Here is a 17,296-nt window from a genome sequence, read left to right as displayed (position 1 = left end):
ACAGGTTTCTGGTAACTGAGTATACTGCTGAACTGAATGAATAAGCATTTTCAAAACTCTAATGGAAAACTGGTGAATTCATAAAAGTGCTAACAAAAGATCAAGATAAAAAAAATTAATTACATGGGACTCAGTGAACTGATGAGGATGATTATAATTTTTGTGACCTTTTGTTTGAATAAAAGAAAAATCCCACAGGGACTCAGAGGCAAAAAATATAGAAATCAATTTTCACTGCAAAGTAAGGAGCTGTTACAGTGGAGGATTACTGGACTGAATGGCAATATTATGAAATAGTATGAGTATGTTTCGTGTTTGGTAATTGCAATCATTGTTGCTTTTGTTGTGGTTATCCATTTACAATGCTTGGTGTCAGTTTATCTCTTGTAAAAATAAAATACAATGAAAAATAAAACCTATGATTTTGATTTTAAAATTTTAATTATTTTGCCCTTTTTATAAAATCTTCAGTTTATGAGCGAATGAATGTATGTTTCATAGTAGTTTAAAATACTTTATGTGACACTGGAAGATTGTCTCAATTTGGAAAGCAAAGCAATTATGCCAGTAGGTACTCAATCAATGACAAATGTTGTTTATTAGATAACTGCTAAGAATATATTTTATAAATTAACCCATATAATGCTTTATCAGTATTACACTCTGATGATTGTTAAATATGCCAACAACTTCAAGTGTTAAATAAATTGCTTCAGTCTGGAAAAAAAAGTAATTCTAACAGTTGGTTAATTATTCTTCCTTAGTACTAACATTAGATATATAATATAATGTGTTTTAGTGTGCCTATAGTATTTGAAACACCATGGGCAAAGTACAGATTTACAATAAATGATGGTGGAGCCTTGATAGTTTAGGAGTCTGGCTAGTTACCCTTAAAACTGCTTTTTCCCCAATTATTTTTTTATTTTATAATTTTACTATCAAGCACTACTATTGGGCTCTATAATATAGCTGTGTCTAGTGCGCCTGTATATTCTGGGCACTGAACCAAGTGCCTGGCACAGGTGCATGTGAGCCTGTGCACGCGCACACACACACAGGTGTTCAATAAATGATTCCTGAACAAATGAAGGAAAGGCTATTAACTAGGTTTTCTTATGCTGCACTTGAACTTACTGAATAACATCAAGACAAAGGAAAGTCTTGTTAGGTAATGGCTGTGCAAACAGATCATTAACTAAATTAAATGCCAGCATGTCCTCCAATCTAAAAGAGAATCCATTTAATAATTTCTTTTTCTTAAAAGGAAGAGGAAAATAAACAAGAGGGTTTTTGTTTATTTTTGTTTTGATTTTTACTATGATCACATGGCAACATCAATACTGGATGAAAATTCAGTTTTGAGCCATTAAACATTTTTGAAAAACTTCACTGAATGAAATATGAAGGGTCCCTCAAACTCTCATGACTCCACTTGCCATGAATTTGGGGTAGGTATGTGCTTTTTTCATGTGTGTTCACTTGGCATTTCTTTTATTTGTTGATTGTTTTTATGTTGATTGCCCAATTTCCCACTTGTAACCTTTCAGAGTTTCTAATCTTCCCTGCTTGGCAATCTCTAATCTCCACTGATATTTGCTCATTACCAACCCCAAGACAGATGAAATCCTCCGGAATGCTGACTACAGTTGAAAATGGATCAGCAAATGCTTTATCAAACAACTTTTAATGGTCCTATCTGGAGTGGATTTGTAATAATCTGAATCTTGACAATTCTTTGCCACCTGTTAGAGCCATCTCCTAACTAGGACTTAAAAAAATAAACAAGCAAAAGACATTGGCACACCACCAAGAAACATTTTTCTCTCTTCTCTTTTAGCCACTATCATAATTGGTAACCATTTATGGCATTTATAAATATCTAAACAAAAATATTTTGAGACCTAATAGTGTTTTGGACAGTGTACTATATCAAATATGCATAATTTGTTAGATGAAAATTTAAGAGTTTTGGTTTGGACTGAACAGTTAATGAAGGATATTTACCCAAAATGAAATGGTAAGAGATAATTTTTAGGTAGCAATTATATTTGGTTTCTCATATCCTAGTAAATTGTCTCAACACTTACAACACAGATTTCATTACTCACTGAATGTCAGGTCATAACTCTCGATGAAGGTTTCTATGGCTTATGAATCACTGTTCCAGTGCACAGCCATGGAAATGCCATCGAAAGATTATCAATGCAGCACTGCAGAATCATGGTTCATGCTTTCAGGTCTGAAATCAACCTCGAGTTTGGCTACTCCATTACCTCTATTTCAAAAATGTCAAGACCCAAATCCAGGAAGCTTGGAATCTGTCAGGGTCAGAAAAATCTAGCGGATAAACTAACAACAGAAGCTAGATTCACTACACCAGACCCCTATTCAAGGGCTCTCCTCATTTTTACCAGCTAGCAGTAGTACACACAGGGTATTGCTGCTACTTTCTGAATTTATATCTATTAAAGCCATTAATACTTGCATATCAAAGATAATGCAACTAAGCCAGTCACAGAGCCAGGCAAAAAGGCATTTTTCCATAAGATGCTGGTCCTAAACCTTACTGTGAAAAGGCCATGAGAGCCAAACTGAATTGTGATCTTCACCCCTGAAAAACTGTTCTCTCCTTCCTGTTGGTTACAGAAACTTTGGTATAAAAACAAAAAATCCAGGAGATTTCATACTTTCATCCCAGAACAACTGTACAAATGCAGCCTGACTGAATGCACTAAATAGTCTTTCAAAAGTTGCTTTCAGTAAGAGAGTTAATAAATTAAAAAAAATCATGTTACAGTGTATTTCTAACTTCCATATTTAGTAAGTGCCATTTATGTAATGTGCATATGACAAATATTGTAAGGGATTTTTTTTTACTGCTTTGCCATTCCTCCAAAGTGAAAGGAGTCAAAGGTTATGGGATATATAATTTAAGAATGTGAAGAGAAAATTATTTTTATGGGATAATTTTAATGCAGTGTCCTCCTAAGAAAAAGTAACTTACATTATTTTACTCTATTTTGGCGTCCACGGTCTTTCACTTTGGAGGCAAATTAGCAGCATACAGTGACACAGAATATACTGGAAATTAATTATGAACTTTACTATGGCAAAATGCTTTACTGAGATCTTCTGCGGTGGACTTGGTCTCAACCACCTAAGAAGCATTTCCAATACTGCTTTAAAACACATTTCAATGGCAAATTTTACAGTTTGCTGTTAGTAGGCTGTTTACAAGTATATAATATACTTTGTGTGAACTAAATACCACTTCTACTGAAATAGTCAAGAAATATCTTTTTATGTTAGGAGTAATACCTGTTGGTAGGTACAAAAGCACTTATTAAAACCAAAACCACCTAAAAGATGGGCATGAAAACCTTGCTTTATAAGGTCACACCCTCAAATAGCCAAAGAAAATTCTGAAATCTGTGCTTCTCCCTCTCTTCTTTCCTCAGTACAACCCCCTCCACCAGACCCTACGATCCTAAAATCCAACCGATCCTACCTTAAAGCTCAATATACACTCTAACCTCCCCAAATGTCTAATGTTGTCTCTCCTCACGTATACTACTGCAAGTTTCTACACTGCGAGATGCTGAATTTCCCTAAAGGGAGATTTCCTCCCTCTCGTTTCTTTGGCCTTTGCTCTCTCATCTCTGCCCCTTCTCTCCGTCAGTCCCCCTTCCCTTACCCTGACCTTCTAGTTCCACTGCACTTTTCTACCTTGCCTCCTCTGCTTTCATCAAATCACACCTCAGCTTCCTACAGAGAATACTAAAGCGCCCTGACTGGGAGAGAAATTATGTGGTATTTTTTTCCCTTCGAACTCCTGCCTTGTGAATACCTGCAGTTCCTTTTCCTGGGGGCCATCCCTCTCGGGGCAGGGGGAGGTAGGGAAGCCCTTCTCTGCTACGTCCGTCTGGCACATTCGGGGCTACAACGGCGGGGCGGGGCGGGACGGGGTGAGGTTGGCCTTTACTGCGCCACAGCAGGTGGGGGGTGGGGCGCTAACGAACCGCGCCCAGTCCGATCTCGGACTGACTGAACTGAGGCAGCGAAGGAGACGGGGCCGCCCCCACACCCCGGGACGGGAACTCACCTTCTCTGAGGCAAGGGCGGGTGTCTACTTTAAAACTACTGTCCCCCCTCCCCGCCGCCGCCATAGTGGAGCCGCCAAAGCCGCCGCCGCCGTCGCCGCAGCCACCGGCAGGCGAGCAGGCAGGGGTGGAGGTGGCGGAGGAGACAGTCACAACCGCTGCCGCCGCCGCCGCCGCCGCCGCCGCCGCCGCCGCGCAGGCGGTGTAGGAGGAGGAGGAGGCGGCAGAGACGGTAGCTTCCTGAGGGGAAGACTCCGCCGCCAGCGGTGTGGCTGTGCTTCGCGCCGCCGCCATCGCAGCGAGGCGCGGACAATTGCACTTCGTCTCTTTCCAGTTAAGTTCCTTTGTCTCCGCCTCCTTCTTAGCCCCGCCCCTTGCCCCTCTTCTCTCTCTGGCTCAAGCCTCGTTCTCACTCCTTCTCTCCACCAATAGGAACGCTTCAGATCCGCGGGCCACCCCTCCCCTCCCCCCACGGCTCGGCGTCACCCGCCTCCCTTTGGAGGGGAAGCAACGGTGACCAAGGGCAAAGGGCAAAAAGCGCGGGATGTAAAGGCACGTGGGCCTCACACAATGAAGCTTCTTCCGTTGGAGGAGCTAATCTAAATCCAATTTAAGGTAAAAAAATGTCTGGAAACCAATTTATTTCACCCCCAAAATATCTCTAAAATATATGTTCTCCTGCCTTTCTTACAGCCCTCAGTGAACAGAAATAAGCAGAAGCCTTGGTCATGAAGCATTTCATCATGGGCCCTAAGGTCCTGCTTAACTATGGATCTACCCATCTAAATTACAATAAAAACCTGGGAATCCAGTACCCAACCAAAAAACTAGAATATTACTTATAATTTGAATCTCCTCACCATCTTTTTCCTCAACTTCCAAAGAAACCAATATCTTGATTTATGTTATTATTTCCATACCCCTTTTACATACATTCTAGCCATAGATGTGTGCCTAAACCATGTTGTCTTGTTTTCAAATTTAACAAAAATTTATATATTTTTCTAGGTAGCATTTTGGGGCTTGTTTCTTTCACTAAAATTTTGTTTCTGAGATTCATCCATATAGCTGTAGTTCACTCACTGTCAATGCTGTACAATATCCAACCATTTCTCTGTTGATGGGTGTGTGTCATGGTGCATCTGTGCAAAAGTTTCTCTTGGGTATGCTCTCCTTTCCAGTCTCACTTCCATTGCCCTATTTCAAGTACTCATCATCTCTTGCCAGAACTATGACATCTGTCCCACTGGTCTCCTTTTCTCTGATCTCAAACCCTCCAATCTATTTCCATTTTGCTGCCATTTATCAATAGCTCACCTTTGCTTGTTAGACAGTCAAAGGACACACCTTTGCACTATTAGTCTTCCCTCTTACTTCCTTATCTCATCCCCTTCCACTGCCTCCACCTCCCCACACTTCTTTTACTTTATTATTTAGCTGTATTAAATCTTCTTACAGATTCCTATAAAAACTGTTATTTCATGATGTAATGCTATTGTATATATTGCTCCTTCTTCCTGAAATGACCCTTTCCCCACATTAGGCACCTTCCTACTGAATCCTTATACACCCCTGGAAACACAAATAATACATCACTTCTTCCAGGTAACATGTCTTGTCCCTGCTTAGACTTAATTCCACCCTCCTCTGTGCTACACCTATATCTTGTGCACATTTTTATTGTGTGCCTCTCTTGTCCATAGCCTGGGACCATTTTGAGACAAAAGACAGTTTGTTTTATTTCTGACTTCTCATGGTCCAGCACAGTAAAGTCCTAGGGCGAAGGTCAAAAACCAGTGGTCCCCAAGCCTAGGTCCCTAAGTCCTTAGGTCTGGCCCACAGATATGTTTTAACTGCACAATTATTTATTTACTTGCCTGTCAACATTTGAAAGGGGCATTTCATACAAAAGAAAAAAGTCTCTTAAAAGCATTTGAAGATTTGGCAGTATTGGTTGTGTATTCCTGACTGGCAACAACTGGCTGGAGCTGAATAGCAACTTCAGAGACTTGGGGTGCTAGGCTCTTAAGGACATTTTCTATGTTGTTTTTGTGGTTCAGTAATTTACCCAAGATTACCTGAGTCATTAGGTGGTTTCTCTAATGTTCTTTCCTGTCCTTCTCTAAGTTAGTGCAGCATTCACTCATCAAAGAAACTACTGGAAAGATCATGCACAAGAAATATTCCACTGAAATAGCCAGTAGGACAAGGTAAGCATAAAAAGGAGTGTTACTCCAATATGCGAGGGGGAATCCCTCAAAACCATTGTTTCTGAAAATACGAATCACAGTCTGCTGTATAAGAACTATTCAGTCAGAATCTCCTGGGAGTGTGCATCACACAGGATTCAGTCAGCAAAAGAAAAACTGCACTAGGTATTTCGAACAGAAATGATTTAATATAGGGAATCAGGTATTTTTTTAAAATTAGAAAGGTTAGAGGACTAAAACTCAGAGGACTTTTTCGAATACTGTCAGCTAGTATTGGATAGCCTTTCCATCCCCTTCTATGCTCTCCCCTGTGTTGCAGAAGCTGGAAGCCTATGAATTACATTTCCCAGACTTTTTGGCCAGCAGGATTCTGAATATGGTTTAGGTCTCACCAATGGTAAACATTTTAGAATAGAATGGAGATAAAAGCCATTCTTTAAATGCACTCCAACAGATACAAAACATGAGTTTTTGTGGTGGCCTTAACATTCTTCTGCAAGGTTTGCACCCAAAGGCTTTGGAGGACCTGTAAGATTAGCAATGGTTTTCTGGAGCCCGCTGACCTCTGTGTGACAGTTACAATTTCCTGTCTTTGGACTATAGCAGTCAACAAATATTTATTAAATTATAGAGTTACTTCTTCCTTCTTAGGCACTATGGAAAATTCTGTGTCTGCTGTTCAATCAAACAGTAAAAAGAGGGGAGAGGATAATGCATGAAGTAAAAGAAAGTAGTTAATTTTCTGCACGTTCCCCAACTCCATTTGGTGACATGCCATAAAACAAAAATGCCACCAAATCTGAGTTATACACTGTGACAATATGTACCTACTTTCCTGTCTTCCTCTTATACTTCTCATTGCTCTCTATGACAGTAATGCTATTAAGTGAATGCCAAAGTAATTTCTTTCACAAGAGAGAGGAGGTGGAATGGGGCAGAGAGTAACAATTGATGAAAGCCTGCTATGGGCTAGTCTTTTCCCATAATTTCCCAGTCATCTCACAACAGTGATATTACACTGGGCTCATTAACCCCGTTTAAAGAATGCACTCAGCCTCATGGATGTAACTAACTTTTCCATGATTTTCAATTTAGTGATTGAAATGGTTTGTTTATATCACTGGACCAGAGGGAGGAGGACAGTATTGGTTGAAATGAGTTTTAACTACCAACTCCCCAAATCATAGAGAGAAGACAGGGGTGGGGGGTTGTGGAAGTGGGTCTAAGGTGGAGGTCAAAAATAAATAAAGGAGTATATCTTTGAATATTTGAGAAATCAATAAGAAAAAGCATACCAATTGCTATTTTGCTATTTCTACAGTGAAACATAATATGCATTGTTTGGAATAATGTGGGGAAATTAAAAATTCATTATTACCAAATACGATACACTTAAAGATATCAGAAAATGGAAAAAATAATTAGAACATAATTTAGTGGCATATAGCTAGTGTGATTGACATAATAGGGAGGGTGGGAGGGAGGGAGATGCAAGAGGGAAGAGATATGGGGATATATGTATATGTAGAGCTGATTCACTTTGTTAAAAAGCAGAAACTAACACACCATTGTAAAGCAATTATACTCCAATAAAGATGTTAAAAAAAAGAATCTAAGTAGAACAGTGATGTTCAAATTTTATCAACAAATAAATCAAAGCTGAAAAACAATGGCAATCAAATATCCGGTTGTTCAACAACAGTAAAATTAAAGAAAAGCAAATAGGCACATTGATATGTACAAATAAGAAAGACATAAAATAGCATGTATAATGTGACAAAGTTTTAAACAAAAAATATATACATATGAACATACAGATATAACAACTGAATTGTGTACAAACACATAAAATGTATCTGCAGAATACTAAGAGTATTTCATATTTCTCCATTGTTGAAGCAGTAATAGTTATATAGATAAAATTATGACCGCATAAGATGTATCTCATTAGGAATTGATGTTGTAGAAGTATATTTTTATTAATATGAAAGTTGTCAAATATCTATACAGTTAAATGAAAAGGAAGTTATACAGAGACTTCACAGAAAATATATCTGTGTATGCCTAATGTCTTGGCCTCATGGTATACACTTAAGTATATTCTCATTCTTGTTCTCTGCTCCCCACCCCCATCACACAGACACACAGACACATAGACAGGCAGACAGACACACCACACACACACACACACACACACACACACACACACACACAGAGAACTCTCTTGTCAGTCTAGAGAGGGTCTGAGGGGAATATCCTACCATGTGATTTAGCATCCAGATCTCTACCAGAATCACTCTTAATGCTCCATATGCTCCATAAACATACAGAAAATTCTCACTGGTTGGGAACTATAGGGAAGTGTTTTCCTAAACCTAAGTTTATCGTCTATGATGGGTTAAGGGAAGAACAGTTTAGGTATTGTTCACTTTATCACCCAGTGGAGTTTGGAGTCAGGGACAAATTTCAGCACCCCACCTTCACTTGTTTCATGTGCTTTCCTGACTTCTGACTTTTACATTTTATGTTATCCATCCTCTTTACATCGCCATGCAGCTCTTGCTTTAAGAGACATCAACTGCCCTCTTAGGTCCTATTTAGAGTTGTTCTTTCAGCTAGAGACTACTCAGCATTAAAGTGACAATGAAGTTAAATAAAAGTAATTGCCTAAGTAATAGTATGAGCTAGAAATTTTTTTTAATTTAGAACTAATCTTACTACCCAGCCAATAATTATTTTCTGTATGTAAATAATGTCAGAATAAATGTCACTGTAGCCATTTTTTGTTGTTGCAAAAGGTTGTATTTCACGTGAGCATTTAAAAAATATTTAGCTCTATTATAGAGAGATTTTATGATACAGGAAGTGTCTGAGAATTTAGTTTGCTGATATCTGGTGTGCGTGCGTGTGTGTGTGTGTGTGTGTGTGTGTGTGTACTGAACAGACCAGATCCACGTCTTTGAAATTCTCTTCAACAGAGCCACTCACAAGTCTTTTCTTCAAGAAAGATTTTCTTTTAAAATAGCTCCATTCTAGAAGTGTTTGGGTGAGGGTCTGAATATTTTTACAGGGTCTTTTAAAACTACTCAAAAGCACCACAGGACATTTACTTCACTATAATAATGAGTTGGCATTTATTGGGTGCTGAACATGATGACAGAGAATGTGACCTACTTCAGGTCCTACAAAGACTGATGGGTCTGACTATGGGATACACACCGGCTGACTCTCACTTTAGCACTCAATCTAACAGACCTACTCCCTTCAGTATTTTGTCTTATCAGCCTCCAGGGACAGCATAGATGTGAGGTCCGCGGAAGTAAGGATCTTGCAACTCTATAGCAAGTTTATATGGTGATAGTTCACAGAGTCCTTCCCCAAAGACACCTATAGCCTTTTACTTAACTAATTGTACATTGGGGAACAATTACCCAGGCATATTTAGGCTCTTGGACATGGAGTTCTAGTTGACATTGATGCCTGAAGACCTAAAGCATATTCATGGCTCTCTGTTTGAGAGGGAGCATATGAATTATCCCATGTCTGACTCACTGTGGTTCTAATAAGTCTATGAAACAATCTGCTTGGCATCTCCCTGATCCACAAATATATAATTAGAGTAAATGTACATGGCAGGTGGCAGAACCTCCACATCGTTTCCTTAGCCTGTGAGGAAAAAGCTATTATTCTGGGGAAATCCAAGTGGAAGCCTCTGAAATTGCTACTACTCTGGCCAAGACAGTAAATTTTTAAAAAATCTTGTGGGGAGTGGCAGAAATTTGTCCCACTCTTAAAGACTTAGAGGATGCAGTGGTAATAATGCCCATCATTTTCCCACTTAATTTATCAGTCTGGACCATAAAAAGTCCAGAGGGACCATGGAGGAGGAGAGTAAGCCACCACAAACTGAAACAAGTATTAGCCTCAATTGCAGCTGCCATATTGGTTGTGGTATCTTTGCTAGAGCAGATTAACATGGCTTTAAGTACACAGGACATGGCCACTAATCTAACAAATGAGTTCTTTCCCATCTTTACCATGAAGAACGTCCAGGCACAGTTCACATTCACATGATTTGGACAACCTAATTAATGTAAGCCTTTGTCCCAGAGATATATTAACATTCCAATTCTATTATAACATAGTTTGAAGAGATATGGAACATGTAGATATTCTGCAGAATATTGCTTTGGTCCACTATATAGATGATATCATGTTAATTGGATCAGATAAGAAAGAACTGGTAGGTACATTTGAGTCCTTAGTAAAACAGATAATGTTCCAGAGGGTGGGAGATAAAACCATCACAGCTTCACATCAGTGAAGTTTTTAGGGGTCTAGTGGTGTTGGGCACACAGGGACAATCTTATGAACGTACAGGATGTATTATAGCATTTTTAGCCATCCACCATCAAGTAGGATAGATAAGACACCTGATAGACCTCTTCAGATTTTGGAGGCAGCATATTCCAACTTGGAAGTACTGTTCTGACACATTTACTTAGTGGTATGCAAGAATACCAACTTTGAGTTGGGCTTAATTGAGAAAAGGCTCTGTAGTAGGTCCAAGTTGGGGTGTATGCAGCCTTGCTGCTTGGGCCATATGACCCAACAGATCCTATGATATTAAAGGTAGGTACATATAGAGGGAATAGATGATGTGTACTTTATGGAAAGCCTCAGCAGGATATTTACAACATAATCTCTGATGTCCTGGAGAAAGGGCATGCCATGTGCAATGAAGAATTAGATACCATTCAAAAAAGACCCCCCAGCACATTATTCGGCCTTGGTAGAGACAAAGCACCTGATCCTTTGACACTAAGTGAATATACAGCTAGAATTTCCCATCATGAACTGAATACTGTCAGACCCACAAAATCATAAACTTGAGTGGGTCCAGCAATGATTCATTGTAAATTGGAAGTGATATGGCTGGGATTGGGCATGGGCACGTCCCCAAAGCACAATTAAACTACTGATGTGGGTGGCCCAGCCTCCCAAGTTAGCAAAACTGTTGCATCAGAGACTCAAGTCTCAAGTCACACTTGTGGCCACGGGAGATTCCTTATGACTCGCTTGGAGAAAGAAACATTCATGTATGGGTTGGCCCAGTATGCAGGTACAAGCTGAACATGGAATGCTGCTGCACTAAGCTTCGCTCAGAGGTAGCCTTGAAAGACATACCTTTTAAGGGTAAAGTTTCCCAATGTGCAGCGCTATAGGGAGAGCATCTGGTCATTCACCTTGGTTCAAAGAGAACTGGCCCAAGGTAAGAATATATATGAATTCACAGGCAGTGGAGAATGACTTGTCAAGTTGATCAGGGTCCTGGAAGGAGAAAGATAGAATATCCAGTACAAGAAAATCTGGAGAGGAGTTATGTGGATGGACTAATGGGAGTAGGCAAAAAGTGAACATCTTTGTATTGCATATTAATACCCACTAAAGAGCACCTACCACAGAAGAGGTACTAAACAATCAAGCAGACAGAATAAGCTAGCCAGTTGACCTTAGACAGTTCCTGTTAGAAGCCTACTATAGTGCTAGCAAAATGATTACTTGAAGGGAGTATTAATATAATTAATGAATTATATTAATCAATTAATATAATTAATGTTCATTAATGAAAATGATGTAGGTTATGTATGGGCCCAACAGTATGTATCTCCTGAATCCATTTCTCTGTTTAGCAGTCCCACTATTATGCTCTGTCACTCTGTCCATCTTTTCCTTTTGGAGATCAGTGGAAAATTTTCTCCTATATCATACTATACAATAATTTCAGGAGTTAGGAAAACACATGAAAGAAAAGAAAATGATAAAAAATATTCTTTTCTTTACCAATTCCATTAGGTAATTTATCCTATAACCACTGAATGTTGAAAACAATGTGAACTGGGACTCGAATGCATAACTGTCTGACTCCAAATAAATATTTAATACCACTAAATTCTATGACAGTTTGTTACACAGCAATAGATAACTGGAACAGTAGGTATTAAAGTGACTTCTTTATGTGAGGGAGAAAGCAGAGTGAGGCCAGTTTCTGAATGTGCCCAATGTGACAAACCTTCTTAGGTTTTCTCATTTTCTCCTCCCAGTGATCATGCAAGGAAGGTTCCATTGCTCCCATTTTGAAGATGGGCAATGCCTGAGTTACAGGAGGTAAATTACATTTTCTGGGATAGGTGCGCACGCGCGCGTACACACACACACACACACACACACACACACACACACACACACACCTGGAGACTATACATCCAAATATTGCTATTGGTTTATTTTGTGATGTGGCAAGATGAGAGGCAACAACATAAAAATTTCCTCTTATATTGATATATTTTCCAATGCTTGCCTCAAATATATTAATTTGGTCATCAGGAAAAGAACTTGATATACATTTTTAAAATGTAAGAAATGGAGTTTTAAATTGAATCAAAAAATTATTTTGTGTAAATGTATTTCTCTTACATTCAAAGGTGTTAAATATGTATCATTGACAGAAAAAAATGAGGTTATAAACACCTTTTACCTGCATCTTTTGTTCAGTCATATATCACAGTATATTTATAGTGTTAATATATAGTATATATTTTTTTCAATAATATATAATACTATATATTCTCTTAGTATGTCATTAGCTTCTGAACACTCCTTACACCTTTCTCTTCCTCTCCCTCTCTCTCTCTGTCTCTCTCTCTTTCCCCAGGGTCTCACACAAACACACACATACACAAACACACACACCTTTCTTGTTAGCTGAGAAAAGATCTAAAGAATACTTTTTGTCATGTGATTTAGTGTTTGAGTGCTCTGCCTGATTTCCTGTACCACATATAACCCCTTCATGCCCCTTCAACTCCTTGTTACCTGTTACATGATGTCCAAGCTATAATATTGGGCGTCTTCACCAGATGGCACTGACCTGTGACTAAAAACAATATATATAGCAATCTATTTTAAATATAGATTGTGAAAAAGTATAGAAAAAACCCTAATAGCCATATTCAGTGTTAACCTTTTTCTTCACTCTTAAATTATTATTATGAATGCAAATAATACAATTTTGCATTTATATTATCACATGGTGCTTTTAGGGTCGGTGGATGTAAAAGGCCTTCAGACAGAGTCCCCAGTGTGCAGGGACTTAGGGACCTTAGCAAAGTGGCCTGGATACAGACTGAAGCAGCAGATGCCAGGATGTCAACTACCCATAACCAGAGCTAACCAGTTTCACTTTAGCCACCGAGAAACTTCTCAGACCATCCATTTCCCAGCAGAGGGTCTATGTGGGTCTGTTCATATAACAGTGCCAGAAGGAGGGTACTGGATTGGACAAAATGCAATAAACTTCCCCAGTCTCCAACCACTAAGCTTTATTCTTTTTCTGGTTGGCTGGGAGGAATACAAGTAATGATATATTCAGCAAACATATATTGAGAATATGTTAAATGCCAGGATCAATACTGCTTAAGTTATGTGCATTCTCTCTTTTACTCTTCACTACACTTTTATATGGTATGTACTTCCACTTCTAGTTCACAGATGGGGAAATAAATGTTTAGGGAAAATACATAACTCTGGTCAATTATCATGCAACCAGCAAGAAGTTTGAAGTCAGGTTTTTATTAAATATGTCTGTATATTGGATCTCTTTTTGAACAGGCCATTTTATTCCTGAACAATTTGTCATCCCCCTTCTAGCCATAAATGGGCACTTCTCACTTATAGGTCTAGGTATACAATATCCAAATGTAACAGCACCTTCAAATTAATGACATATCCCCATTCTATTACCCCATTTCTATCCTGGCACAAATCATGCTGAATTGGTGCCTGGATGAAGGGCAAGTAATAGAATGAGACTCACCAAAAATTTAGTCTGCCTCCACCCCAAAAGGTTATTCTGTATGCCACAAGGAAGCTTTCCACAAAAGTCTGCTGTCCTATCCCAATATGATGGTTTTAAAGTTTGGTCAACTAGAAGTTCCTCTTTCCAAGGAATAGAAGTCTCCACACCTGATACTACTTACAACTGTGTGGCTCTTCCAGTGAAGAAAGATCTTAACTTAGTTCTCTGGGCCAGTATTGCTACATAGCATACCAGCTGTGGATCCACCTCATTACAGTGATACCAAATGAGGAGCCACTACAGGATGTGGGATGACAATGCCTATGACTCTCAACATAATAAACAGGCAGCCCCAGCACACCAGGGACTATATGCCAAAGGCCCAAAGTTGTGGAACATTCTAGTTCTGCTTGTTCTTGCTGTGCCTTATTTGGCTCATGGTTTGGATGTGGGATTCCACCACTTCAGCTCAATGCCAAACTGCTTGGGCTCCTTTTTCTCCTACTTGTTTGAAGTGTTCAGTCAGTTCACTGTTTCCCCATAAGAAGTTACTCCGTAACACCTGGTGGGCAAAAGGCAACTATTCAGCCACTTTTGTAATATTTTTCCAAATGTAAAACTTTGCTTTAAAGTCTTAAAGGTAGCTCAGGATTCATGTCAGGAGCTCCTGGTCCCCCTGCCCCACTAGGCTCCTTACAGGTATCACCCACAAGCCAGTAATGGACAAGGACACAGACAACAAACCATCACCTCAGAAATGATGCCCTCAGCCCAGCAGCCCAGCACTTTCAAGATGATAACCTCTGCCCAGTAGATGAACACATCTCAAATGATGATCTCAGCACAACTTGGCAGTCCTAGCCTTGACACTGACACTGCAAGATGTCCTGCCAACACAGTCCAATGCCAAAACCCACCAAATAAAGTTTCTGACCAGGCTCACCTTCTCTGTCTCCAGACTCAACCCTTGGCTCTTCCACCCCACCTATATACCCACCTGGATCCCCTATAATTTCCCTAACTGCCCTCTCTTCTCTCTCCTCCTACCTTATCCCTCAATTTCAATCTATTCAGGCCTCTGTTCCCTACCTAGATGATGCCAGTGCCACCATGGTTATTGTCAAATGCTTAAATGAAGATCCTACCCATCCTGCTTACCTACATCTCTATGATTTCATATCCTCTCTTATAACATGTAAGAATACCTTGCAAGGAACTAAAGCCTATTGGCAGGCCCCATTATCTATCCTGCTGCATCAAAGAACTCCTTGCAGATTATTTAGATTTGTTCTTGGCCCACTCTTTTCCATCTCCATGCACTGCCTTCTTGGTGTAAACTAGCACACTCTAAGTTAGCTGATTTATTCCTACTGGTGCCACAACATTCTCCTCTTGGGTACCTAAAACCTGAATTGGGATCCTCACCTCCACTATCTCTTCACAAAGGCCTAAAACTCTACCTACTACTATACATAGCAGTTGGGACCTGGCCGTGATTACTGTACCTATAATTGTTCCCACATCATTTTCCATTGTGACCCCCACAACTGCAGTAGCTATGATTTTCCCTTGTCCAACAACCCACACTTCACTCTCCACTATCTCGCAGTCATCATTCCCACTTCCTCCTTTCTTTGACTTGCTGGAAAATATTTATGCAACATGTTACCTAAGAGCTAAACCTCTAATAATGCTGGACCTGCTACCTGGTGCTCCAGCCTGGACAACCACTTATACAACTAACCCCTGTTCCCTTGGAGGTGTTTGATGTCCATATTGACTACTCATCATTTTCTCCTCATCTGGCACCCCTGCATTTCTTCCCAGCATTCCCTTGCCCTCATTAAATTTCCCTTCATTGGGCTTCCCTGGTGGCTCAGTGGTTGGGGGTCCACCTGCTGGTGCATGGGATGCAGGTTCGTGCCCCGGTCCGGGAGGATCCCGCATGCCGTGGAGTGGCTGGGCCCGTGAGCCATGGCGGCTTAGCCTGTGCGTCCGGAGCCTGTGCTCTGCAGCGCGAGGGGCCACAACAGTGAGAGGCCCGTGTACCGAAAAAAAAAATTCCTTCATGGACCGTATATCCTTCCTGTCTCCCACCATCAATCAATATTATACACAGCCATGTCCCTCCATTAAGACTATTTGATCCTCACATGTCTGCACTGATCTAAATTTTCCCATCAGAAATCCCACTCTCCAAGCCCCCTTGGGCTACTGGTTCTCCTGTGGTACCACTCCTGTTCAGTAGGGTAGCATATTCTACTCCTCCATTCCTCCCCCTTCTGCCTTATGCACCTTGACCTTTGTTTTATGCATATTTAGTCTCTGGTCTCATTATATCTAATTAGAAAATCAACTTCTCTTATCTAGCCTTCCCACAAAAAGTAGCAGCAAATTATCTTTTTACCTATTATATTGGGCCTCTTCAAAACCTTTGGTATAACAGGCACAAATTTAGGTATTTTCAATTTATTAACACAAACTCAATCCATATAGGCCACCCAGACAATGGCATCACTCCTAGAAGACCATGTATATCAAGCAGCTCAAGCCTTAGAAGCCCTTAATGTGGCATAAATCTCTCTAGCTCCTATGGTAACTGATTAAAAGTTAGCATTGGACTACTTACTGCCATATCAAGGTGAAGTTTGTGCCTTAAATATGGGCCAATAGTACAGGAAAGATCTTTGGAATATTCCAACAGATAGAGAAAACCAAGTAATAAATATTACAAAAGTACTCTAAGATTTTTCAGCACAGGGAGATCAGCTCGGTGCTTTGTGACCGCCTGGAGGGGTGGGATAGGGAGGGTGGGAGGGAGGCAGACGCAAGCGGGAAGAGATATGGGAATATATGTATATATATAACTGATTCATTTTGTTGTGAAGCTGAAACTAACATACCATTGTAAAGCAATTATACTCCAATAAAGATGTTAAAAAAATATATAATCCATCACATCAACAGAATATAGAAAAAATTGTATGATCATATCAATAGATACAGAAAAAGCATTTGACAAAATCCAACACCAATTCATGATAAAAGTACTCAGCAAACTAGGAATTAGGGAAACTTCCTGGAAAAAAAAAAAAAAGTACTCTAAGAGATTCCCTGGGCCCTGG

At 39.8% G+C, this 17,296-nt stretch overlaps 1 protein-coding gene across 1 annotated transcript in view; it reads right to left on the bottom strand.

Moving 5' to 3' along the window:
* The window catches only part of ZMAT1 (zinc finger matrin-type 1), a 34,663-nt gene extending 30,232 nt beyond the window's left edge, over positions 1-4,431 (bottom strand). Inside the window, exon 1 of the mRNA XM_027099842.1 lies at positions 4,106-4,431. Coding sequence (XP_026955643.1) covers positions 4,106-4,397 — 292 coding nt within the window. The 5' untranslated portion in view covers positions 4,398-4,431. The remainder of the gene's footprint in view (positions 1-4,105) is intronic.
* Positions 4,432-17,296: the final 12,865 nt, after the last annotated feature.

Source organism: Aethalodelphis obliquidens, unplaced genomic scaffold, assembly GCF_003676395.1.
Source record: "Aethalodelphis obliquidens isolate GAN/ISIS:26980383/991018 unplaced genomic scaffold, ASM367639v1 scaffold145, whole genome shotgun sequence".
In the NCBI taxonomy this organism is placed as follows: Eukaryota; Metazoa; Chordata; class Mammalia; order Artiodactyla; family Delphinidae; genus Aethalodelphis; species Aethalodelphis obliquidens.
The sequence above is the reverse complement of the archived record's forward strand: the minus strand, read 5'-3'. Positions and strand labels throughout refer to the sequence as shown.